This window comes from Geotrypetes seraphini, chromosome 5 (genome assembly GCF_902459505.1).
Source record: "Geotrypetes seraphini chromosome 5, aGeoSer1.1, whole genome shotgun sequence".
Classification (NCBI taxonomy): domain Eukaryota; kingdom Metazoa; phylum Chordata; class Amphibia; order Gymnophiona; family Dermophiidae; genus Geotrypetes; species Geotrypetes seraphini.
This window is the reverse complement of record NC_047088.1, coordinates 18775351-18801999: the sequence shown is the minus strand read 5'-3', so window position 1 is coordinate 18801999 and position 26649 is coordinate 18775351. Positions and strand designations below refer to the sequence as shown.

The window sequence follows — 26649 nt, the reverse complement described above, 5'->3', positions numbered from 1 at the left end:
ACTCCCTTGAAGGAAGCTGCTTGTTTAATCGGACTCTGGGGTTAGCACTCAAGGGGTTTACCAGAGAGACTCTGACCTGTGCTAGGTCACCCAGTCTCGGTTTGTCTCCAGACTGGGGCGACATACGGCAACTCACGGCACAGTGAGATCAGCAGTAAAATAGTGCCCTGTATTTCACACAGGTGTCTCATTGTCTCTCTTGGGTTCCCTGCAGATTGAGCCTTTGTCTATTGGTAACTGTCCTTGTTTGGGCCTCTGTGCTGAGCTGCATGTGTCTAGTAGTGGCACAGGATATTTATGCCTAAAGGTAGTACAAGCAGTTTCCAAGTTCGGGCTGTCTCTATGGGCATAATGACACTGCGCATATTCCTGCGGCCAGGACTCTCTTTCTCTATTTCTGAGGGGGCCTGGACTTCAGATTTCCATGCTTATCACGCTGGTTTCTCCTGTCACCATTTTCTCATGGCACATGCTAGACGGGCCCCCCAACCAGACAGAAAGGGCTGTACAGCTCCTTTTAACCAGGAGCCAGTTACCTATTCTATCAAACCCATGGAGGATCACGCACTATGTGGCTGTTAGCCTCATCCCTGAAGCTCTCATTAGCGATGTGAGCTTTGTCTGCTACCTGTAAGGATGCTGTTGTTTTCCACGGGGCGGTAGATGCAGCATCTTGATTGAGTCTAGTACGTATTCACTTTAAAGGACATACGTATTTCGCTCATGTTGCATGGGGTTAGTACTGTTTTCATGGTTCCAGTATATTCCTCTTTACATTGTGAACCTTGATTTTTCCTAGGAGAATCTTCTTGCAGATCCTACAGTCTTATTCTGCCATTCCCTGACCTTCTGCACTTCATTCTGAGGGGATCTTGACTTCTTCCAATGACTCTTCAGGCTTTCTCATGAGGGAGAAGACACTATAATGTCAGGTCAGAGGGCTGTGAAGATTTTTCAGGATGCTTGCATCTTTGCATTCTCCTCAGGTTTTCCAGTTCGTTCTTGGAGTCTCTATGTTTTATGTTTCCCTTTTCAGTGTTACTGGTCCTCAGGACGGTTCTTGTAGTTCTTCGGGAACTAAGGGACGTTGTTCCACTTACCGCATGGTGCCCGAGATAGGGGGCATTGGGCAGGCTGGATCCCATTCTGCTGAATTAGTTTCTCGGGGTTACACATTTCTGCAGACAACCTGGGAGTATATTTACATTTTCTCTATGGACTCCGAATCGGCACTTGGTTTGCCTGCCTCTCTTGGAGCGGCGCTTTCGGTTTTGGCACATGCCATTTTGCCTACCCAAGGCTTCACGAACGTTTTAGGTGATGTGGGCGGTGGTACCGTTTTGGCGCTACCAGGCGATTCATCTAATTTCTTCTTGACTGCCTGCTTGATTCGGACGACTTCCAGTCGGGCCATATGACTGACATGAAAAGGGTGATATCTTTTCCTCAGTTCTTTACACATGCATCTTTGAATTTGCACAGCACTCTTTTCTCCTGTACTATTTATAGGTATATCGGGGTGATGTTTTTATTCATATAGGAGAGACATGTGTTTCTTTCCGGAGACTTGGGCGTGGGGTCTCGGTCTCAGATTGGTATTCTTCTTCGCTTACCATGACCAAGAGTATGGGATTCTCTACAGTTTCTGGGATCCATATTGCTGACTCCACTGGGGACTTCGGCTTGCTTTTCCCTTCTTACGCTACAGCAGTTGCTTTTGTTCCGGTGGTTCCCGGTATCTCAGGGCACCAATTATTTGGTATGCTCCTCCTGCATCACTCTGTATGATTTGGTGGCTCCGTGCGATTTCTCTTTTCAAGGCATGCCTCGGTCTTTGCTGGACTATCTCATGATCACCGACCATCCCGGGCTGTCGGGTTGGGGGGCTCCGTGGCTTCCATCCTCAGCTCCTGGAGTCTGGTCTTCAGATGCGACTCAGTACTTGTTCATTCTTCTGCTCTTGAGCAGGGTCAGGCTACCTTTCTGGAGCTTCAGATCATTCTTCCGGATTGCCGCTGAGGGTCCTTTTGGTCAGTATTAGGATGGGGGTATTTCTCTACTGCTTGGGCAGTAAGTGTTGTACTCATTGGCAGGTGAAGTTGTTCTACTTCAATGGGTGGACTCTCATCTTCGTCTTCTGTTGGCAGATCCTTTTATGGATCAGGATAAGAGTTTGGATAGACTTTCCGCGGAATCTGAGCATGGCCCATTTCTTGTATGTTACAGTGTACAGCGCTGTGTACGCTCTGGAAAGTGTGCATGTTAGTAATAGTGTAATCTTCTGCATCCTGGATATTGAGATTTGTGGCTCAAGCGTTCTAGCTCTTTTTATGGAAGTGAGATCTGCTTGACCTAGACCTCATGGCCTCGTCTCTCAATTCTAAGCTTCCTAGCTTCTTCGGCAGGCCCAGGGAGTGGGAGTTAGAGGGGGTAGCTGCATGGCTCCTTTCTCGCTTCTGCCTTCTCTTTTTCAGTGTTTTCCGATGGCTTGGATTTGCCACCTCGAGCTCGCTTTCCGGGCACAGTATTTGTAGAATCTCTGGATTGGCGGCGCCATCCTTACTTTGCGGATTTGATGAGTCTTTCAACACCCGGACTAAGAAGTTTCCTGGTATCTCCGGCTTTGCTCGCCTAGGGTCCGTTCAACATGGATATTTGTATTACTTTAGTATTACGACCTAGTTTTTTGAAAAATCTTGGCTGACATGTAAGGGTTATGCGAAGCAGGTTGTTTCTTCTCTTATCCAGGTGCTACGGACGTCTTCTCCTGTGGCTTCTGCTTCCTTTTGGAGGTTTTTCCTTTCTTGGGTGCTTCTTAACGTTTGAACCACTCCAGAGTTCCTTTTTGGCACAGGTGTATTGCCAAGGGCTTAGCGTTCAATTCCCTTCAGCTTCTAGTGCCATTCTTAGCTTGTTACAAGGGCTAGGTATATTGCTCTTCGCTTACTTCTCAGCTTCATGTAGTTCAGTTCCTAAACAGAGTGCGGTATATTCATGCGCCTCTTAGAAAGCCCGGTTTGGAGTACAATCTTCACGTACTTCTTCTCAGTTTACCGAAGGCTTCATTTCATCCTTGTCTTTTGGGACTCTAAAGAGCTGTGCCGTTGAACATGGGGTTTCTTGTGGCCATGGCTTCAGCTCTGCAGTTTTCTATGTTGCAGGCCTTGTTCAACGGGGATTCCTATTTCTGATTTCTGAAATATGGGGTATCAGTTCGGATGGTACCATTATTTCTTTCTAGGGGGGTGTCATCCTTTCTTTTATGTCATGCTCGCTTTTCCTTCCTTCTTCCTGGGAGGGGAAATTGGGAACAGTGCTTTTATTCACTGCATTTTTTGATATGTACGGAGCGTTCTCTGTGAGCTCGGTTTCTTACGACTTTTAGTTGTTTATATCTCCTTTTTGCATTCTTCAAGGGACGCCTCAAACGTTTGGTGGCGTCCGAAGCCTCCATCGCTCAATGGGTCCAGGAGGACATTCTTTATGCTTGCTTGCTGGCAGGGAAGCGGTTGGCGAAAGAACTTCATGACCATTCCGCTGGAGCGATGGCTACTTCTTGGGCTCGGCCCAGAGGTTTTTGTTTTTTTTTTTCCTTGGAGGAGATTTGTCTCGCGGCTAATTGGTCTTCCGAGCGTGCTTTCTCTCCCCATTTCTGCTTGGATGTGGGGGCGCATGCGGTAGGGTCGTTTTGTGCTTCGGTTGTTGCGGAGGCGGCGTTTGCTTCCCACCCAGAATGAGGATTGCTTTGCTACATCCCATTGGTCTCTGGATTCATCTGCTGCTGTTGCTAGGGAAGGAAAAATTATGTTCTTACCTGTTAATTTTCTTTCCCTTAGACGCAGCAGATGAATCCAGAGCCCCACCCTTTCTGGTATTTGGTTGTCGGTTTTTTCGTGTGCGACTTTCGTGATTGGTTGTTGTTGATGGTTGTATTCTGTATCGTTGCCTTTTGCGATTTGTTCTGGGAAAGAAGTTTTTTACATGCTATGCCTATTGATGGTTACGTGTGCTTGGGCAAGGAGCTATACTGATGAGACAGGAGGAGTGCCAGCCAATAGGACCACCTGTTAATCAGTTTCTCTATCTCCGCCTGCTGGTAGATGTGAGCTATCCCATTGGTCTCTGGATTCATCTGCTGCGTCTAAGGGAAAGAAAATTAACAGGTAAGAACATAATTTTTCCTTCATGTGCATTAAATATTTTAAATTATCTTCTTAAATATCACATAGTTTAATATAAATATATATTCTTTTCTAAGGAAAGATTTACTTATCTCAAATGTTGTTTATAAGCTTGACCCGGGAGCTCCGTGCGAAACATGTTGGGCCCAGCCCTCCCGGGTCGAGCTTAAAAATATTCATCTTGCCTTATTTTTCAGAAAATGTCAACATTTTGAGCAGCTACTAGTCAGAAAATGTAGTAAAAATACGTTCCTTAGGTAGGAACCTTCAAGGAATTCGCCAGGGAGTTGGGAGCTTTCAGCAGGTCTCATGCATATCTAAAGGCCTCTGCAAATTAGATGTGTGGCAGAGCTGAAAGCGTCGCAATAAATGTGAAAGCATTTGAGTAGAAATTGCATGTTAAAATTGCAGAAATAAGCGTGTAATCTTGTGCCTTTAGCCAATAAGAAGAAAGAGAAAGAACGCCCAGAAATCTCGCTTCCCTCAGACTTTGAGCATACAATTCACGTGGGGTTTGACGCCATCACTGGTGAATTCACGGTAAGGAGCATCTGCCCTTTCTCGTACCTCTGGTGTCTCTTTTCAGGAGCTAATGCATTGGTGGTTTTTATGCTGGACCAGACTCACAGCGGTGGAAGTATCACGAGGTGTCCTCCAGGCTAACGCACTGTGTGCTGATTTTTAAGCTACCTGTCAGAGGATGTGGTGCAAACCTACTGCTGCATCTAAAAGCATGGACTTTATGTGGGTGTGGGTTTTTTGGAGTTGTTTTTTTAAAAAAAATATCCTATACTTAGTGGTGTAATAAGGGTAGCAGGCGGCGCCTGAGGTAATGATGCCCCCCCATCCTCTTCTGTCCCCACTTTTACATAAGAACATAAGAATAGCCTTACTGGGTCAGACTAATGGTCCATCAAGCCCAGTAGCCCGTTCTCACGGTGGCCAATCCAGGCCCCTAGTACCTGGCCAAAACCCAAAGAATAGCAACATTCCAGAATCTCCAAAAGTAACAAAAGATTCTAGAACCCCAAAGAGTATCAAGATTCCATACAGAATCTCAAAGAATAGCAAGATTCCGGAACCCCAAATAATAGCAACATTCCATGCGGAATCCTCAGAGTGGCAACATTCCATGCTACTGATCCAGGACAACCAGCGGCTTCCTCCGTGTCTTTCTCAAAAACAGACTATGGACCTTTCTTCCAGGAAATTGTCCAAACTGCCATGTAGCACCTTCCCTTCCCCCATTCCTTTTTAACTCTTTGCCAGTCCAAGCAGCATCTCCAGGAAGTGACTTCAGAGGGAGAGCCCAGGCCGGCACGAACAGTAGGTTGGAGATGCTGCTTGTGTCAGTGAAGAGTTTTGAGGTACACGGGAGGGGTGGGGTGGGAGGGGGCAAAGAGGCGCTGGTGCCTCCACCAAGATGTTGCCCAAGGTGCTCTTCCTCCCCCCTTTACTACGCCACTGCCTATGCTGAAGATTTATAAATTAAAAACACCTCCCTTTCCACTACCCCTTGCCTCCCTCTGAGGTGTGGGGGGGGGGGGCTGAAGTTTCTTTACTTAACTTTCAGTTATTTTTCTGAAACATTAAGGGCCAGATTCTATAAACGGCACCTAACTCTTGTCAATCAAAGTTAGGTGTCATTTGTAGAATCATGCCTAGCAGAACCAAAATCAACTTAGGCACCAGTAGGTGTGAACACCTTAGGCCAGGGTTTTCTTGGCCTAATATACCAGCGCCTAATTGAATTTGTTTTACTACTTGGGACCTGGTTGGCCACTGTTACACTGTCCCAATATGGCGGCTCTTAAGTTCCTATGTGAGCTGAGTATAGGACAGTCAAGCCATTGTGACATCACTGCTGAGGTTGGCTCTTAGGCCTTGGTGGAATGAGGCATTATGACATCACAATCTCAGCTCTGGAATGTTGCTACTCTTTGGGTTTCTGCCAGGTACTTGGGACCTGGGTTGGCCACTGTTGGAAACAGGATACTGGGCTTGATGGACCTTTGGTCTGTCCCAGTATGCCAATGCTTATATTCTTATGAATCCCCGTCCAAACCCTGCTTCAAACCCACCCCTAACCATGCCTCTAAGTGGTAGGTGCCTATAGAGTTAGGCACCTACCGGCAAATTAATTTTTTAAATAATTAATAATATTTTAATGGCGCTTTCAATTATCAGCGCCAATTTTTAAAAAAAATTAAGTTAGGCGCCCCAATCTAGGCACCTCACTATAGACACTTTTTGTAGAATGAGGGTCTAAAGGTGTATTGAGACAAGAATAAGGACCAGTTGTAAAAAATAACCTCCCGATACGCAGCCCAAGGTGGTCAGAGGTTTTAAAGCCGCTGACAGCTGTGAGCTGTATCTAACCTGGATACTCTGTACTTGGACCATGTCCAGGGGCACCGGCATTGAACCTCTGCATCAGCCACAGACTTGGAAGTTATTTGGTGCCAGCTGTTGGTGTGGTCCTATCTGCCCACATAGCTGAATGGGCACCGACACTGAACATGGCTGATGCTCCATAACTGCCAGCTCTATCCTTGGCATTAACCAGACAGTCTATGGCAGTCAGAGGGGATATTCAGCAGCAGTGCCCAGCCAGGTGCCACCAAACTTTGGATGCCGCCCTGCTCGGCATGGCTTAAGTGGACAAATGATAAGATGGTTTGGATAGGCTTGAGTAAGCGTGGATGGCAACTCCATTAAATTGGAACCTAAGAATAGTATATGCAGTAGTGTAGTAAGTGTGGGGGAGGGGAGCTGGACTGCCCCAAGTACCGTCTTGGTGGGCGTGCAAGCACCTCTCCGCCCCCCCCCCCCCCACGCCTCTTTAAATCTTCGCCAGTGCGAACAACTTCTCCATCCTGCTGTTCGCGCCGGCCTCGCTCCTCTCTGAAATCATTTCCTTGTGGCGGGGCCAGGAAGTGATGTCAGAAGGAAAGCCAACACTGGGCCGGAGAAACTGCTCGCACTGGCAAAGATTTTAGGTACCAGGGGGGTGAGGGGATGGGTAATCGAGAGCATATGTGTGGTGTGGGGGGTGGGGAAGGAGCAGGAGGGCATCGCCATCCCGGGTGCCTCCTGCTCTCGCTGTGCCACTGAGTACAGGGCCGACTTCTACATAGAGAATGACACTATCTGAATATCCCTGTGAGTTCTCTCCCTGTCCTATTCCTCCAAGCTCTGCCTTAACAGCACAAGCCTCAAACACTTATGACTTTACAGTGTTCATGTGTTGTGCACATGAGGACAGAACTTTAGGAATGGAGTAAGGGGCAGGGTTGGAGCTCATGGGGACGTGTCATTCGTCTTATGTCCCTGAAATATCACAAATTTATAAAGCGTGTGACTATTGGGCAGACTGAATGTTCCATTCAGGTCTTTATCTGCTGTCAATATACATAGTATCGTAGTATATATCGCTTGATTAAAGACTGGGGAAAGAGGACAGGGGGCAGAGGTAGCAAATGAAATGGTAAATTGTTTCTTTTCAGGATAGTCCATGAAGGATAAGGCCACAGTGAATTTTCACGACGTTACGACTTTCAAGCTGCCATGACATTGAATATGGAATTTCCCTACAGTGTACATTCCAGCTTATCTATCTATCTGTCTATAATATAATAAAAGGCTACTCACGCATGCGCACTCCCATCTGCGTGTTCCGTTTTCCGTGTGCTGTAGGGCACTGCAGGTAGGAGTGCGCATGTGCCAGAATTCCCATCCCCCAAGGCGGATGTCGGCTGCGGTGGCTGTCGGTGGCGGATGTCGGCCACAGCGGCTGCAGGCCGCGGAGGACAAGAGCTACAGTAAATGTGAGGGTTCCGCCAAAAGAATTAAGTGCCAACTTCTAAGACCTCAAAACCGAGACTCACAGGATAAAACTAAAAAAAAGGGAGACACAATCCCACCACGTGTTAGCTTGAATAGAAACCTCCAACACCTGCCCCCCAAAATGCCAAACAACTTAGCCAGAGATTAATTCTACAAAAAGTATTATGTTTAGAAGAATGATAAGTGAAGTCCTTAAGATCTGGATGTAACACATGCTACAGAATGACCAATCCCTACTGATTCAAAAAAACTATGTAACTTAACCCGATCAGCCTGTCCATTACTTACCGCCTGGGCATATGCACACACACAGGGAAGTGGTGGGAGAGAAATGGTGCTGCATAGGAGGCAGGGAGAAAGACAGATAGATAGAAGGAAAAAAAGAAAGCCACAGGGGCAGGGAGAGACACAGAAGGACAGACAGACAAAGGGGGCCAGGGAGAGAGACAGACAGCAGGAGGGAGAGAGAGACAGAAATAAAGACACACAGACATATATTTTAGCACCCCTTAATGTAACAGGCTAAAATACTAGTACCATATATACTCGAATATAAACCAAGGTAACTTTTTTTTTCTTCCAAAAAAGGGGGGAAAAAAGGTTGACGAGTATAAACTGAGGGTTTATATTCATGTCTAAGTATTAATGGTCCAGTGGTGAGCCGGTAAAGTAGTAATAATCCCTCCTTGTCTCTGTGTTATTCTCTACTTTACCTAAGAGAGAATATGACGAAGGATAAAAAGCATGTGTTAAGTTTAATAAACATTTGATACATTGCCTATCTTAATTCTAAGCGATTGTACAAAATAAAATAAAATCAGGGGGGGGATCAAAGTGACTTAGTACAAAGACAGGACAGGCTAACGAGATGCAAAAGGTGAGAGTACAGATCTAACTAGCAAAGAAGCCAGTGTTCAACAGGGCTTTTGTGGTTGTGGAAAACTGCTTAGTACTGAAGCCCCAACGTTCACAGTGAAACCTCAAACTTCTATGCACGACGAATCCTAAAATATTTCCTTATTTGGCAGCTTTGGTTGTCTTTATTCTGTTGGGGAGGCTATCAATTTCTCTGATCTCCTTTACTTCCTGTATTGTGGGTAGGTCTCTTCTCGTGCTCAGGGCTCTCATTAATAAAACAGGAAGTATGGTCATGCATACCATGTCAAACCTGAAGGTAGATGTTTTTGAAAGGGTGACCCATTTGGTTGAAGAGATTATTGTGTTGGTTTTGATTTTGTTTTTTTTTGTAACGTTCTAGCCACCTGAACATTTTGGTAAGTGTTACCTTGAAGAAAGGCCACAAACGAAGGAGATTGTGACCAAGTGGGTTCCGCTCTGCCTTGGTCATGTTGTTTTCTTGGCTTTCCAACAGGGGGAGACGGTGGGCGTAGTTGCTCTTCAGGTTGAAGCTATCCTAGTCACCACCAAGGAGGGGGGGGGGGGTGTTTCCTGCTGACCTGGCTAGAACAGGGCGTGGCCTTTGTTAGAAAAGGCAGCCAGCTGGGACAAGGGGAGAAGCCAGTGGGGATGGATCGGGTTCTGTTCCCAGTAGGACTCCCCTGTTACAGGCAGAGGTAAAAGCCAGTTCAACCTGTGCAGGTACCTGAATCTGGAAACTTTGTGAATCGGCATGCTGTGGAGAAAGCCACTCTTTGGATTAAGAAGGAAGCCTTCCTGAAGAGAGCTTTAATCACCTGCAACCAACAGTGAGTTTATGTTTTGGAGACTGTTGGGTTTTGTTTTGTTTGGACTTTCTTTTTTGAGCACTACCTGCAGTATTTTGGTGTTTAAAGACCTGAAGCTGGGAGTCCTCTTTTTGGGGTGAGGTTTGTTAACATCCTGGGAAGGGATTTTTGGATAGCTACTTTAAAAGCTGTTATTGCAAGACAAACCTGGAGACACTCATAATTCACCCAGCAGTGCTACCTAAGGAGGCTTCAATGGAAGGACTATAATCAGTGCTAAGAACTGAGCTGAGCACTTTGCCAATAGTTTTCCCTGTTTGGAAGCAGGCTTAGAGCACAGTGTATCTATTAGCTCTGAGGAGAGCCTGTGCTCATGAACAGTACTTTCTTGCTGGTTTGGAAAAGAAGAAAAAGTGTAGTTACTTACCTGTAACGTAGGTTCTCCGTGGACAGCAGGATAGTCAGCCACATATGGGTGTTGTCCCAACAGCTCCCAATTTACGGATAAGCTCTCCAATAGCTCAGAGAGATTTTTTTTTTTTTTTTTTTTTTTTCTCTGAGCACGTGCAGAGCCCGGGCCCCACTGGGCATGCCCGAGCCCTACCCATTTCCCCCTGCTTCCCCCTAATCCCCAGGATGTTCCTAGCTGTGGCCGGGTCGGCCGTATGGGGAGGCGGGTGGGTTGTGTGGCTGACTATCCTGCTGTCCACGGAGAACCTACGTTACAGGTAAGTAACTACACTTTCTCCTAGGACAAGCAGGATGAGTCAGCCACATATGGGTGACTCCCTAGCCGAGGGATGTACCGACTGGACCTGCGCCTTAGCGCTTTGTGCATCCCTCGCCTGGCTGTGGAGGCCGAGCCGGGCAGGGTAATCAGGCAAAGCAGGTAAAGTTGTGGAAACAAGGTTTTAGATAAAGTGCTGTGTTAACTGAGCAATAATACTCACAGAACAGTGAACTGGTCAATGACAATCAATGAACAGTGAGAAACCAACTGGTCAACAGTGACAATTCGTACTTGCATGTGAGAATTCATACTTGTCTATTCCACGTTCAGTCTAGACAGGAGTGCTGGGAGACCTACTTAACTCGCAGAACAGCGAAAACTGGTCAATGACAATCAATGAACAGTGAGGAAAAACCAACTGGTCAACAGTGACAATTCGTAACTGGTCCACAGTGACGATTCGTGCTTGCATATGAGAATTCATACTTGCCTATTCCACGTTCAGACTAGACAGGATTGCTGGAAGACCTACTTAACTTACAGAACAGTGAAACTGGTCAATGAAAATCAATGAACAGTGAGAAAAACCAACTGGTCAACAGTGACAATTCGTAACTGGTCAACAGTGGCGATTCGTACTTGCATATGAGAATTCATACTTGCCTAGTCCACAATCAGGCTAGACAGGATTGCTGGAAGACCTACTTAACTCACAGAACAGCGACAAGTGGTCAATGACAATCAATGAACAGTGAGAAACCAACTGGTCAACAGTGAAAATTCGTACTTGCATGTGAGAATTCATACTTGCCTATTCCATATTCAGTCTAGACAGGCGTGCTGGAAGACCTACTTAACTCACAGAACAGCGACAACTGGTCAATGACAATCAATGAACAGTGAGAAAACCAACTGGTCAACAGTGACAATTCGTACTTGCATATGAGAATTCATACTTGCCTATTCCACGTTCAGACTAGACAGGATTGCTGGAAGACCTACTTAACTTATAGAACAGTGAAACTGGTCAATGACAATAAATGAACAGTGAGAAACCAACTGGTCAACAGTGGCAATTCGTACTTGCATGTGAGAATTCATACTTGCCTATTCCACATTCAGTCTAGGCAGGAGTGCTGGAAGACCTACTTAATCAATATCTATAACCCCCTACTTGATCAGTGTTTGTCGATATTTATAACACCCTACTTGATCAGTGTTTGTCAAGGCTGTGCTAGTGGTTGCTGTCCCTCCTGGGAGGGAAGAGACACTTCCAAGACTGCTCGGCCGAATGCATTTGGAGCGTGGAATGCTATGTCGAGGCAGTAGTGCTTGGTGAAGGAGATGCACTCTTATATCCAGCGCGAGCGCCTGCGTTTGGTGGCCGGAAGTCCTGGTCTGTTTTGGTCGTAGGAGACGAACAATTGAGGCTTGTTTAATCTGCTGCATAGTCAGGGCCCACACACAGTCAGGAGGTGTTGCTGAGGTGGCAGTGTGCCTCCCTGTGGGAAGATGTAGAGTGCCGGGAGGCACGCTGAAGCTACCTTCGGCAAGAATCGGGGGTGGTTCTGGGTACCACCCTGTTCTCATGGGGGAGTGTGTAGGCAGAGACGATGGTCCGGGTTTTCCCGGCCAGGAATACGGGATCTGCCTCCCCCAAAGGTTTGAAGGGGTCGAGGTGAGCTGATGCGGCACCAAGTTGAGGTCCCATCCGGGCGGTGGTGGTCTGACCGGTGGGTGCAGATTGGACAGTCCCTTCATGAAATTTTGTGATTACTGGATGCCTCGACACTGGTTTGTTGTCTAGGCCAGCGTGGTATGCTGCGATTGCACTTAGGTGGACCTTGATGGAAGTGGGTTTTAGGTCCCCCTGAGATAAGCTCAGTATGTACTGCAGGATTTCCGGTATGGGGCAGTTGTAGGGGTCTCGCTGCGTGTCTGTGCCCTGGTAGCGGAGCCTTCTCCCTTTCAACCCATAGCGTTTTCTGGTTGAAGGTCTTCTGACTGCCATAAGAGTGTGCTTCACGTCTTGTGGTAGGTTCATCCTCTCATCATCAATGCGGTCAAGCTAAGGAACGCAGGTTGTGGTGGAGGGTAAGGTTCCCGCGTTGTGTAATGAGAACTGCACTGATCGGGAGGGGGGAGAGGAGGGTGAACCGCTATCCCTTGCCGGAACGGGAACCATGGTTGCAGGGGCCCGAACAGGGCAATCATGATCACCAATGCTCTGTCCTGAAGAATCTTCTGCAGGACTTAGGGTGTGGCGGGTAGGCATATAAGAGACCTTGGTTCCAACTCACAGACAGACCGTCGGGGCTGAGACGGCGAAGGGTTGATCTCTTTGCGCAGAAGGTCGAGTATTTTGAGTTCGGTTCGGTTGCAAACAGGTTGATACTCGGTGTGCCCCAGGTGCTGAAGATCTTCTTCATCGCCGCTGGGTTGAGACACCACTCATCGGGATCCAGCTGGTGGCTGAATCTTTCTGCCAGGTCGTTCTGCTCCCACGGGAGGTAAGTTGCCTGGATGGGGCATTGAATGGAGTTGGAGAACTCCCACATGTGGCAAGCTTCCTTGCATAGCGAGGTTGACCCTGTCCCTCCCTGTTTGTTGATATAGTGCAAGGCCACCTGGTTTTCTGTTTGGGTGAGGACTGCCCTGCCTGTTTGAGGGTTTCGCGGGCATTCCCTAAGGCCCTGAGCTACAGTAGGTGGGTGGTCAGAGGTTGGGTACACTGGTCCCAGTGACGTCTGAGGTGCCCTTTCCGGGATCACATGAGTAGTCAGGTGTGCTGCACAACAAAGACCAGAGCGTGCTGACGATGAGCTGCTGGCAGGGAAGCACTGGGCCAGGGATGTCATGGCGGCGATCTGGAAGTCCCGTAGGACGGCCTTGGTCTGCGTGGTGTCGATGACTGCCCAGATGAACGATATCCCCTGGGTGGGTATCAGGTGGGATTTCATGTAGTTGATGAGGAACCCCAGTTCTTGGAGGAGGGTTATGGTGGTTGACGGGGCTGCTAGCTGTCGAGATAAGATAGGACGCGCACCCCTTGAAGGCGAGGATGTGCCACTGCCACGCACTTTGTGAACGCTCTTGGAGCCGTTGAGAGTCCATGGTGACGCGGGGGTTCCTGGAGTAGAAACCCCTTGGTGATCTCCTCTGTTCGTCACCGCCTCTATTGATTTTGCCGAAGCAGGTCCTCTCCTTGCTGCGGGAAAATTAGATCGTCAGATGGAGGGTGGCCTCCTGATAAAGCCGCATCTGGAACTGGAGCGCAGCAATACGTGCGCTCAGCATTGCGCCCTTGAAGGTCTTTTTCCCCGTGGAAACCAGGGTTTTTCAGTTCCTTCCCTGACGGTAGTTGGAGGGGGGGGGGGGGGTCGTGCTGCCCTGTTTCTCTTAAGCTACCGCAATGTCCATGTATGGCTGCTGCGGGTTGTGGAATCCCTGGGCTGGAAAGATCTGGTACTTCAATCCCAGTCTCCTTGATGTTGGTTGCCCTGAGGAGGGAGGCAGCCAAATCTTGTCTCTGCAGTCCAGGAGGTTCTTGTGGGCTGGAATCACCACTGCCTGCGTGAAGTACTGGTACTGGTAGTTCAGGCCTTGTAGTACTCTGCCTTGGGTACTTGTTGTCCACCCACGTGGATCTTGAGAAAGCTGTGAGATTCTGGAGGGACTTGGGGTGAGTCCTCGTTTGTGGGGGTTTTTATTTTATTTTATTTATTTATTTATTTTATTTTATTTTTTTTTTATTTTTTTTTTCGGGGGTGGTGACTCGGGGCATGGTTGGAGGCTGGTGTGTAGCTTGTTCCTCCGTTGCTTGGTTGCATGGCATGCCGCTGGACCGCGCCATGTTGTTGTGCGTGGCTCCCTCTAAAGGGCAATGTGGGGAGTGTAGCCCGCTGAGAGAGGAGTGGGTCAGCAGGAGGATTAACTGTGGCTGCTGGTCCCACCCCTGGTGGTTCGCAGGTTCATGTGCTGCTCCACTTGACTGGTTGGGTGGCTCCATGTATCTCACCGCCCTTCTCTGTCCATCTTGAGAGGGGGGGGGGGGGCCTGCAGAGAGGGGGCAGGGTGCACCCCTTCATCTGTGCCAGTGCTCCTGGCTGCGTTTCCCACTGTGCCTGTAGGCAGAGAAAAGGGGAGAGATAATGCCTCTTGCGTGGGCTTCTCCTGCTGTACTGCCTATTGTATATTAAACTGTACAGCACTACATATGCCTTTCAGTGCTATAGAAATCATGAAAGTATCAGAGTCCCTCATACTAGCTGGAAAAGCACTCTGCCTAGGTATTATGAAGAGCAAACAGCTTTTTAGACTGAGGAGTTTCAAAGCCCCACCTTTGGAGAGGCAAGGTCTGACCTGCCGCATCTCTGAAGATATCAGCACCCTGCTGAGAAAAAACCGACTCCTCATTCCCAACATGAGAGGGGGAGGGGGGCAGGGAGAGAAAGGTGTGAATTGTAGACTCTGCAGGACCCCAAGAGAGAAAGAAACATCGAGGAGTTGTTTTTTTTTTTTTTTTTTTCAGCATGTCCTTTATAAGCTGAACTCTGGGGCAGCATGTCTCCTACTGGGGGGAGAGATCTGCAGGTCCCCTCCAAGGGAAAGAAGCATGAGAGATTCTTTCTCCTTAACATTCAGATTGGGAGGAGGGTGGGGCAGAGCCCTCGGAGCTGCAACAGATTATCAGAGGTTTTTTTCCCAAAAACAAGCAGATAGGACTTACCTTTGAACCCCGATTCTTCTCCCTGCAGCGTGCCTCAGTTGTGCCCCTTTCTCAGGCTGCTTGTAGCTGAGCCGGCATCCTGAGATGATCGGGGAGGCGTGCCCCTGCAATCTCCCTGCCTGCTGATGTCAGGAGGGGTTCCCCGAGGAGTTCTCTCTTCGGAGAGGCGGGTCTGGCTGCTGGTTGGCTGGTTGTGCAGGAGGGGCGGACCTGGGCGGCGATCCCCTGCTGCTGGGAGGCATGGCCGATCGGGGATTGGCTCCTCCGTTGCTAGGGGGCGTGTTAGGCCGGTAGCTGGCTGCTCCTCCATTGGTGGGAGGCGTGGCTGCATGCAGGCTGGTTTCTCCCTGGGCTCCCTTTCCATTTGCTGCTCCCTCGTTGCTGGGGGGCGTGGCTTCACGCTGGATCGGGCTGTGGAGGAGCAGGGAGATGGCTTCTCTTCCGGTCCACACGTGGGGGTAGGTGCGAGACCGGGAGGCGCCCCCAGCGATGTGCCCATTCGGGCAGAGGCCGATGGTGTTCCCGATGACTTCGGGAGGGGGGGGCCGGATGGCAAACCCCGATCGGCTTCTTGCAGGGGCCGACGGCTAGCGACAGCATGCAAGACCTCCGGGAGAGATTTCTCGACCGGGCAAGTTGCAGTCGGGGGGGTCGACTGAGCCAGGACGTCCTGGAGGCTCCTCACTGGATTCTTCTGTGGATCCCCCGCTGCTACACTCCGATGAGGATGGCTGCTGGAGGACGATTCTCGGGCCTCACTTCTCTTCAAGAAGTCTCTCAGTGCCCTCTTCCTTAGCTTGCGTGCCCGTGGAGACAGACGGACGCAGAGCATGCAACACTGTTCCTCGTGTGCTGTGCCCAAGCAGCGAACGCACAACTCGTGAGGGTCCAGTGTGCTCATCCTTTTCCTGCAGCGCGGACATTTCTTTGATGTTTCTGGCATCTTCAAGATGGTAAGTAGAACAAGTTTTGATTGTAGAAAAATGGAGAGCTGTGGAAAAATCCGACCGATGGGAACGGGCGGAAACTAAAGACTGGGGATTAGGGGGAAGCAGGGGGAAATGGGTAGGGCTCGGGCATGCCCAGTGGGGCCCGGGCTCTGCACGTGCTCAGAGAAAAAAAAAAAAAAAAAAAAAAAATCTCTCTGAGCTATTGGAGAGCTTATCCGTAAATTGGGAGCTGTTGGGACAACACCCATATGTGGCTGACTCATCCTGCTTGTCCTAGGAGAACTGAACTTTACTTTTCTCTGAACTATTTGGTTTGGGGCTTTATGTTTTGCGTTTGAACAAGAATCAATGCCTATTGTTTGTGGATGCCATTCCTGACTTTATTTATTGACAAGTAAAACTGATATATTTTGATTGAACCTCAGTAGCAGTGGGTTTGATTTTGGTTCCTGTTTTTCTTTGATCAGTCCAGTACTGCAGGGTGACTCAGGTCTGGGTCACACGCTATCTGGATTTTTTTCTTTGTAACCACTGGGGGTGCTCTAGAGTCCCGTTTAGTACCCCAGGGTTGCTAAAAGATACATTATCTTTCTAATAGGAACTTGGATTTGCCCTGATGTATATTTTGTGAATTATGGTAACAATGTGTGAAATATGAAAAAAAATACTTATATATAATTCTGCATATAAATAAATTATTGAAAGAGGATTATAGAGCATCACAAAATATTGAATTGGTTGAATGATGAAGACAATTTTGTCCATAATAGAGGCCTAGTAAATCATAAGAACATAAGAATAGTCTTACTGGGTCAGACCAATGGTCCATCAAGCCCACTAGCCCCTTCTCATTGTGGCCGATCCAGGTCACTAGTACATGGCCAAAACCCAAAGAGTAGCAATATTCCTTGCAGCCGGAGCTCGTTGGGGCTTTCCAAAACCCGGACAAATGCCAGGTTTTGAAAAGTCCTCTAAAAAGGGTTTTCCCGGACATAGGGTAACCCTACCTCAAAACTATCCTAATGGTATAGTATAGCTATCTACCCTAGTAGTTTTAAGGACTTAAGATTGAATAAAAGATTTTATCCATACACTTATTTGGGATCCGCTCTTTTTTTGTGAAGACAATTTAATCTTCCCTGTTCTCTTATTTTCAGTACAGTATTAATGCACTAATGGCAAGTATTTCATCCCTTCTTCAAGAATTACAATTTATTGTTGAAAGGATATAGTAGCTTGATATGTATAGATGCTTTCATGCATTAATACTTTGTTCGTTCTTAGATGGTCTATGAAGTGTATGCTATATTACTCGAAGGGTTAAATGAGAACGCTAAGGGGTTCATAATAAAAAAAACAAACGTCTAAAAAGTGTCCTAAGTGGCTACTTGGATGATCAAAAAGCCTGATCATCCAAGTACCCATAACCAAAGCTGGTTTTTAGACGTATCTAAAACCAGCTTAGGCCTTTCCCCTGCCTCTAGACGCACAGAGAGAAAAGAGGTGTGTTAGAGGAGGGGAAAGGGTGGGAGGTGGGCTGACCTACACCTAGGCGTACAACAGGTATAACCAAAACAGTTGACAGGTTGTCTAGTCGGCATTTAGACCTTTTTGACTTTGACGAAGTCAAACCAGGTCTAAGTGCCGAAAAAGGGGCCGCTGAGCTGATGACCGCTGGCGCAATCAGTTCAGCGGCCCGGCAACCTACCCACCGCAACCAACGCGGCAGGAGAGATGCCCAATCTCTTCTGCCTCGATACATCACACCCCCCTCCCGACAACATCGGGGCAAGAGGGAGCTCAAGCCCTCTTGCCCCGTCGAACCGCCCCCCCCCCCGACAACATCGGGGCAAGAGGGAGTTAAGCCCACCCACAGGAGGGGCCTAAGGCTCCCGGGCCTATTCTGATTGGCCCAGGTGCCTCAGGCCCCACCTGTGGGCGGGGTTTCTGCCGCCTGGGCCAATCCGGCCCCATTCTGGACCCAGCTGGCCTGCCGGACTTGTGGGCTTGGCACCCGTCCGTCTGGCCAACTGAACAGGTATGGGGAAGGGGGGTGGGGGGGTCGCGGGTCGATCGGGGGTTCTGGGGGGCAGTCATTGGGGGAGGGGAGTTGTGTCGAGGGCAGGAGGGCCTGGGATCCCTCCTGCCCTTATTGTAGTGGGGGGTGAGGGTAGGGGGGTCGCCGGGGCCAGGAGGGCTTGGGCTCCCTCCTGGCCCAATCCAGTCGGGGGGTCGCCAGGGCCAGGAGGGCTTGGGCTCCCTTCTGGCCTGCTCGTACTCGGCGGGGGGGGGGGGCACAATCGCTAGGGCAAAAGAGCTTGAGCTCCCTCTTGCCCCGATATCGTCAGGGGTGCAGCGGCTGCCGCGTGGCAGGAAGGCTTGAGCTTCCTCTTGCCCCGATGTTGTCGGGGGGGCGTGGTTCGACGGGGCAAGAGGGCTTGAGCTCCCTCTTGCACCGATGTTGTTGGGGGGGGGGTCACGGTTCGACGGGGCAATAGGGCTTGGGCTCCCTCTTGCCTCGATGTTGTCAGGGGGGGTTGTGGTTCGACGGGGCAATAGGGCTTGGGCTCCCTCTTGCCCTGATGTTGTCGGGAGGGGGGGGGGGTCACGGTTCAACTGGGCAAGAGGGCTTGGGCTCCCTCTTGCCTCGATGTTGTCTGAGGGGTGGGGGGTTCACAGTTCGACATGGCAGGAGGGCTTGGGCACCCTCCTGCCTGGATCATTGTGGGGGGAGGGGGATTCTGTAACCGGTGGTGTTTTTGACAGACACCGGTTACAGAATCCAGCTTTTAGGCGAAGGACTGCCTCCTCCTTCGTCTAAAAGCCCTTCTGTTGGACGTTTGGGGTTTAGGCGTTTTTTGGGTTCATTATGGCCAAACTGTTATCGACCCTTCCCAGATCCCGACGCAAACTATAGCTATCAAGCTTATAATCTCCTTGGGAATGCCCAGGCTAATTTCTTGTTATAAACCGCCTAGAACTGAAAGGTATTAGTGGATAGAAGATATCAATGTGATGTATATCTAGAAAGGGTACTCGGAGATGCATTTTAAACACAGAAATATGCCTTCAGTCTTTATTTGGCTATCACTCTGTAAATCATTCGAGGATTTCCAAAGAAATTGCTTTCTGATGTAGAATAAAACCCCACAGAATGCTAGAACACAAGTGAAATAAAGCGAATTGTTGTCCAGGGCTGGCATAGTGTTTCTTGTGATTGGACGTGCCATCCTCAGCCATTGCTTATTGGGCGCTTTGGTCCTTCCAGCCTGTTTTCACTGCTCCTTTGTTTATCCAAGCTTGCACCAAGGGGTAGGGGTGAGGCTCAAGAAATTTGCTTCCGTGATATCAGCGCTACAGCTCAGAGTTATAAACAGCTTGTGTTCCCCAAACCAGAATCTCTAAATGGCAACAAAAAAAGGTGGCCTTTGTTTCATTTGCAAAACTTCCGCTTCTCAGCGACATTTAGGGCTCCTTTCACGAAGGTGCTCTAGCGTTTTTAGCGCACGCACCGGATCTGCCACCTGCTCAAAAGGAGGCGGTAGCGGCTAGCGCGGGCAGCAATTTAGCACGCGCTATTCCGCGCATTAAGGCCCCAACACACCTCCGTAAAAGGAGCCCTTACTGTTTTCTTTGGTTTTCCACGCGATTTACTGGGAGGGGGTGTTTTTTTTTTTTTAAACCATAATTTTGATTCGAATACACTTTGGGCTCCTTTTATCAAGACGCGCTACGGGGGTTAGCGCGTCGGACATTTCATTACGCGTTAACCCCCGCGGCACGCCAAAAAACTAATGCCTCATCAATGGAGGCATTAGCGACCAGCGCGGCAGGCGGTTGAACGCGCGGTATTCCGCGCGTTAACCTCCTACCGCACCTTGATAAAAGGAGCCCTTTGTTTCTCATTTGATTTAACAGTAAAAGCCGGGAAGGGGTAAAACGCAGACCTTACGGACCTGACGGACCTTGCGGATCTAAACCCGTACGGCCTTAAAAATCTGAGGTCCGTGTCGGTCCGTGTCCGTGGCGCTTGTAGTTTCTGTCGCTGACAGACCTTGATGAGATTTCAGCGCTGACGGATCCGTCCCAGCATAGGGAGGGAAAAGTGTTAGGATCCATCAGCGCTAAAATCTCTTCGAGGTCTGTCAGAGCCAGAGACTAGACTGGAGCGGCAGAGCAGAAGCCAAGAGAGCGGGGACATAGGTTTTGGACGTGCGTTATGGAAAAGAAGTCTCCAAACTCCAGCACGAGTCTCTGGCTCTGACAGACCTCGAAGAGATTTTTAGCGCTGACGGATCCCAACACTTTTCCCTCCCTATGCTGAGATGGATCCGTCAGTGCAAAAATCTCATCAAGGTCTGTCAGCGACAGAAACTAGAAGTGCTACGGACACGGACTGACACGGACCTCAGATTTTTAAGGCCGTATGGGTTTAGATCCGCGAGGTCTGTCAGGTCCGTGAGGTCTGCGTTTTACCCCTTCCCGTAAAAGCCTGGTGCAAGACCAATAAAGTAAACTGCGCTGTCTCCCAAAATGGATTAGTCTTGTTATATTTACACTGAGGGCTCCTTTTACTAAGGTGCGCTAGCGTTTTTAGCGCAGGCAGGAAATTACCGCGCACCCCACTGCGCGCTGCGCTTCTAGAACTATTGCCAGCTCAATGCTGGCACTAAGGTCTAGCGCGCGTGGCAATGTAGCGTGCGCTATTCCGCGTGTTAAAGCCCTAACGCAGCTTAGTAAAAGGAACTCTGAATCTCAGGGAGAGAGAGAAAAAACCCCCTAAGCCTTGGCACCATCGTTCCATGAAAGAGGAGAGTTGATTTTCAAGATATCATGCACTTTTTCTGCTGTCAAATATTCGTATTTTAAAAGCTGGATCTTGAGTTCAGCTGTACTTTGGGTTTCAATGGAGAAGGATTTAATTCTTTAGGGGGGTCTAAAATAATGTACATTTGATGCCTGACTAGTTTTCTAACACACAGGTGTCAAAACCAAGGCCTGGGGGCCGAATCCGGCCTGCCTGGCCATTTTATGCGGCCTGTGGGGCGATGCAGCATTTTCATTGCCGCCCCCAATGTTATCTTCTGGTCAGCTCCCTCCTCCTCACTGCCACAGTGTGTACAAAGCCGCAGGCGGCTCCTACGCGCATCCTGTACCTGACGTCGCAACGTCAGAGAGAATTCTTCCGGATGAAGTGCGGGACGCGTGAGGAGCTGCCGCCTGCAACTTTGTGCACACCGCGGAAGGAGGGGGGAGGCGGCCAGAAGATAACACCGGGGGGTGGCAATGAAACGGCCACATCGCACCGCGGGCTGCATAAAATGGCCAGGCGGGAGCCGGCCAGAAGGTAAGACACCCGCCGGAGGGAGGCACCAAATGGAGTGGGAGAAACAACAAAGATAGGGGGGGAATGATTTTATTTTCAGTTTAGTGATTGAATTGTGTCAATTTTGAGAATTTACATTTGCCGTCTATATTGTGCACTGCTCAGGAAGAAATACATTTGTTTCTTTTCCTCTGGGGTTGTACTGCATGCAGAGTCTTGAATCTTAGGATTTTGTTTGTATATATTAGTAATTTTAGTTTTTGGCCCTGTATTTGCATAGGGGTAATCTGTGTTCTGGTAGGAATGAATGTTGAGAAGCATACAGTGTGCTTTGTGTAGTTTAATTTTGTGGTTAACCATTATGTGGTGTTAATAAGATTATTGTGTGTGTGTGTACATGAAAAATGAATGGAAAAAATGGTGTTACAATTAGTACTATTATGGGGGTGGGGACTGGGACGGAGATTGGGCGGGGTCTGGTCCACGACTTAGCCTGTGTTTTGGATTTCGGCCTCTTAATGTGACTGCGTTTGACACCCCTGTTCTAACATAATAAACGATGACAGATGAAAACCTGAATGGACCATCCAGTCTGCCCAACAGTCACACTCATTAAATTATGATTAAATTGTCTTTCTTTGGCATTTATGGGATATGGACTATAGAAGTCCACCCAGTAGTAAGGGAGGGGGGAGGAGGGTGTCATTTTGGTGGGGGCACCAGCAGCCGCCCTTCTCTCCGTCCCCCTTCCCCAATACCTTTTTAACGTTCGCGGCGCAAGCAACAACCCCAACCTGCTGCTCGCACCAGCATTGGCTCTTCTTCTGATGTCACTTCCTGGACCCGGACCTAGGAAGTGACATCACAGGAAGAGCAGCAGGTTGGGATTGTTCGCGCCTCAAACTTTAAAAGAGGTTCAGGGGAAGGGAAGGGGTGCGCGCGCAGCAGGAGGGACGGGGAAGGAACGCCACCTCCCCGGATGCCTCTCACACTCACTACGCCACGGCCAGCACTCTTCTTAGGTTCCACTGAAGCCCTCTCCGGCCATTTGCAGGATCCAGCTTGTAAAAGTCTGCCTGGCTCTGTCCTCACATTCCAAATTACTGGAGTTTCCGTCAAAGCACTCTCCTGCCCATCCTAAATCAAATTGCCATATATGGGACACGGATCGTGTAAGTCTGCCCAGTAGCAGCCTTGATTCTTCACAGCCACAGTTGCCATCTAAGCACCGTTCGACACTTCAAACTCACATGCAACCGTTTTAAGTTTTGTCTTTTGTATGATATCCCAATTTTTGGGTGGCGGTTCATCTGTTTCACACATTTTAACCCAAAAATTGTAGCGCCAGGTAGCATTTTAGCATGCAGTAGTTTACAACTTCTCTGACTGGTAGCTTGGCAAGGAACAGTAGTGTTGGGGGCTAGGTTGATGCTGGGCTACCCTTAATGAGTATCCTTTCCCTTTGGATTTTTGTAGGGAATTCCGGAGCAGTGGGCGAGGCTCTTGCAGACCTCCAACATCACCAAACTAGAGCAGAAGAAAAACCCCCAGGCTGTCCTTGATGTCCTCAAATTCTATGATTCCAAAGAGACTGTGAACAACCAGAAGTACATGAGCTTTACATCAGGAGGTAAGCAGAAGACCTGTCTGTCTCGCTGTGCCACCAGAACACAGTTTTATCTGTAGTTGTATATAGGTGTAAGTGCAGGCAGGCAACAAAAATTTTTGATTCGGTTTCGTCTTTTGTTTTGTCTTAATTTTTCCAATTTTTGGGAAGGTGTTTAGTCTGTTTTAGAGAATGACACGGTGACAAAATTCATCACTGTTCCCGTCCCCGCAGATAACCGCGGGAAATAAACCCATGTCATTTTCTAGTGTCTATTTCATCCTCTGTCCTTCTACACCAGCATTCTTCAAAGCAAAGCTTGCGGGTCAGTGGTTGTGGCCATTCATACTCTGATTCTTATGGGAGCCAAGGATAATGAAGCCATTGTGACATCACTGATGTGATTGGCTCTTAGGCACTGGTGGAATGAGGCATTATGACATCACAATATCTGCTCTGGATACCAGAGACTGTCATTCTGTAGTGTCTGTTTCAACCTCGGTCCTTCTACGCCAGCATTCTTCAAAGCAAAGCTTGAGGGTCAGTGGTTGTGGCCATTCATACTCTGATTCTTCCCTCTCTCCTTAAAGAATGACATGAAGATGGTTTCCCGCGGGGACGGGAACGGTGATGAATTTTGTCACCATGTCATTCTCTAGTCTGTTTTACACATTTTTAATAGAAAAATGTTCATGCTTCTGTAGCATTTTAGCATGCATATTTCCGAATTAAATTTTTTTTTGATTGGGGGAAGTTATCAGTGTGGGTACTATTAAGACATGTTTTTATTGTTAATCCCAGGTAGTAGTAACTAGGCCTCGTTGGACAAAGTTAGAATGGGTTAGTGATAAAATAACATGCCTTAATTGCAGCCCACATTAATAACGTCCCCCTCCCCCCTTTTTAGTGTGAAGAGTTTGTCTTTTGTAAGCAGAACTGATATGATGCCATAATGCCTTATTCCACCAGTGTCTACTAGCTGACCTCATCAGTGAACATAAGACTTGCCGCTGCTGGGTCAGACCAGTGGTCCATCGTGCCCAGCAGTCCGCTCCCGTGGCGGCCCTTAGGTCAAAGACCAGCGCCCTAATTGAGACTAGCCCTACCTGTGTACGTTCTGGTTCAGCAGGAACTTGTCTAACTTTGTCTTGAATCCCCAGAGGGTGTTTTCTCCTATAACAGCCTCCGGAAGAGCGATCCAGTTTTCTATCACCCTCTGGGTGAAGAAGAACTTCCTTACATTTAGACAGAATCTCGATTGTCCTTTACTTGGTTCACTATATAGCAGTGATTTTGATTTCTAGAGACATTTATTTTTTCTTTAAGGGGGAAGAAGTTATCAATTCAACCTGCAATTAAGACCTGTTTTCACTGTTAACTCCAGTTAATTAATAGGATACTGTCCCATTGTCATATGACCTTGTTTTATCCGGGATCTTGTTACAAACTAAGGGCTCCTTTTACTAAGCTGCAGTAGCATTTTTAGTGCGCGCTAACCCCCAGGCTTCATGGGGAAACTAACGCCAGCTCAAGGGAGGCATTAGCATCTAGCACGCGCAGCAATTGAGCCCTGGGTACCGGCAGGATCTCCGAGAATGCTATCCTCTGCGTTCTGGTCTTCAGCTTCCTTCCTAGCATCTAGAACTGGTCCTTCAGTACTTCTCTGTTGTAGTTCCTGTTGCTCATGTTGTTCATCCCCACATGGATGATCACTGCCGTATCTTCTTCTTCCACACTGTTGACGATCCTGTCGATATGGCTCACTATGTCCTCTACCTTGGCTTCGGGTAGGCAGGTCACCAGTCGATCTAGTCTTCCTCCTGCTATATGGCTGTCAACTTGTCTGATGATAGAGTCCCCCACGATGATTGCTTTCCTCTCTATCTTCTCTTGATTCTCCAGCCGCAGGTCTGTGTCCCTGGTGTACTCCCTTCTCTCCAACCGTAGGTCCGTGTCCTTCATTCCTATCCATTTCCTCTCATCCTGGCGTTTGTCTTCTTGTAGGTTCCCTCCGCTGTTTCCAGATCTTGCTGCTACGTCCCCCATTTCCTCCTGGTGGCTATCTGTCTGGTGGTCCACAATCTCTGTAGGTGTATCCCAGCAGTTCCACTGTAGCTAGTGTTTTTCCATGGCCTCCCTGTATGCCTCTTCTATTAAGCTCTCCAGCTCCCGGATTTCTTCCTCGATGGTGTCCTCCGTCTTGATGATCTCTGCATCTCTGTCTTCCTCCTCCACTGCTTGAAGTGCCTCCAGTTCCAGTATTCTGCCCTCCAGGAGTCTGACTTGCTTCTTCAGGCTTTCCAGTTCTCCGTATCGATCGCATACGTTGGGCCAATATTTCGTGTTGGCAGCTGCATAGCTAACTGGACAAAGTTAGAACTACTTTTTATAGAGTCCTGCATACTTAGTTAGCTATGCGGATACCAGCGTTGAATATCATTGGCACCCGCGTAACTCCTGTCTCCATCCCCTGTAATGCCTCTGATCTGCCCTCTTGGGACATGGCTGGTGACTAATGGCAAGTGGGTCGGTACAAGTGATTTCAACAGATAGAAAGTTCTCATGCCTTTTAAATGGTTTTGAATATCAACTGGTTTATTTTTAATGGAAAACTATTGCTAGGTTGCATTTGCAGAATGGTTGATGCCCCTTTACCTCCCTTGAATCTCCCTGGTCTGCTTCTGTTTTCATGTCTGGAGTGCAGATTGGCATAGCATTGCCTCAGTCTCATGAGCTTATCCTTGGCGAGCCACATCTGATCCCCCTGTTGCTTAATTTTGCAAAACTTTTATATTTTGCCATCCGCAGCAAGCAAAGTATTCCCCGCTCTATTCCTCCATTTGAAAGTAGTTTTCTTCAAAAGAATACTTGTAAATCCATCGAAATTTATAGCATGGAAATATTTGACCTGAAAATTGCCTGCTTTTGCGTACTGTCCCTTTGTCTTTCAAAAATGTGCAAATATGTTCCAAATTTGGGCATACTGAATTATTTGGGACTATTGAAACATAGCATTTAACTAAACCTTTTTCAAGGGTTGTATGCATAAGCCCAGCAGATAATGGTGATAGGATGCGTATGCTGAAACCTGAATAATTTGTTGATCCGGGTTCTCTCGATGCCATCCTTCTGTACTTAGACCTGACTAATTTCATCTCTCACTTTTCAGATAAAAGTGCACATGGATATATAGCAGCCCATCCATTGGTGAGTATTCGTACAATGTGTGAGGTTATGGTGGCCCAAAGGTATCCGTGCTGATGAGACTTACATTAATACAACGCGATATAAAACAAAGGAATGTGACATTAAACATTAAAAACCCTTCAACAAATGTTGATAATGAAATGATAATATAGGGGGGAATTCGTCAAAAGGGTTCTACCGCGTTAGCAAGGGATAAACATTAAAGACGCTCATTATATTCCTATGGGTTTCTTTAGCGTTTAGTGTACTCTGATAAATTCCTCCCATAATGCAATTGCTACCACTACTATTTATTATTTTTATAGTGCTACCAGACACATGCAGCGCCGTGCATTAAACGCTTAAGAGATGGTCCACGCTCAAAAGAACTTACAATCTAATTAAAACGG

At 48.2% G+C, this 26649-nt stretch overlaps 1 protein-coding gene across 4 annotated transcripts in view; it reads left to right on the top strand.

The window, feature by feature from the left end:
• PAK3 (p21 (RAC1) activated kinase 3) overlaps positions 1-26649 on the top strand; it is a 223774-nt gene that overhangs the window by 140762 nt on the left and 56363 nt on the right. For 3 of the 4 annotated variants that reach the window (XM_033946560.1, XM_033946561.1, XM_033946562.1), the window contains exons 3-5: positions 4621-4721; positions 22924-23077; positions 26223-26260. In XM_033946560.1, coding sequence (XP_033802451.1) covers positions 4621-4721; positions 22924-23077; positions 26223-26260 — 293 coding nt within the window. Of the gene's footprint in view, positions 1-4620; positions 4722-15159; positions 16125-22923; positions 23078-26222; positions 26261-26649 lie in introns of those variants that run through there. The other variant, XM_033946564.1, reaches the window with a different exon arrangement.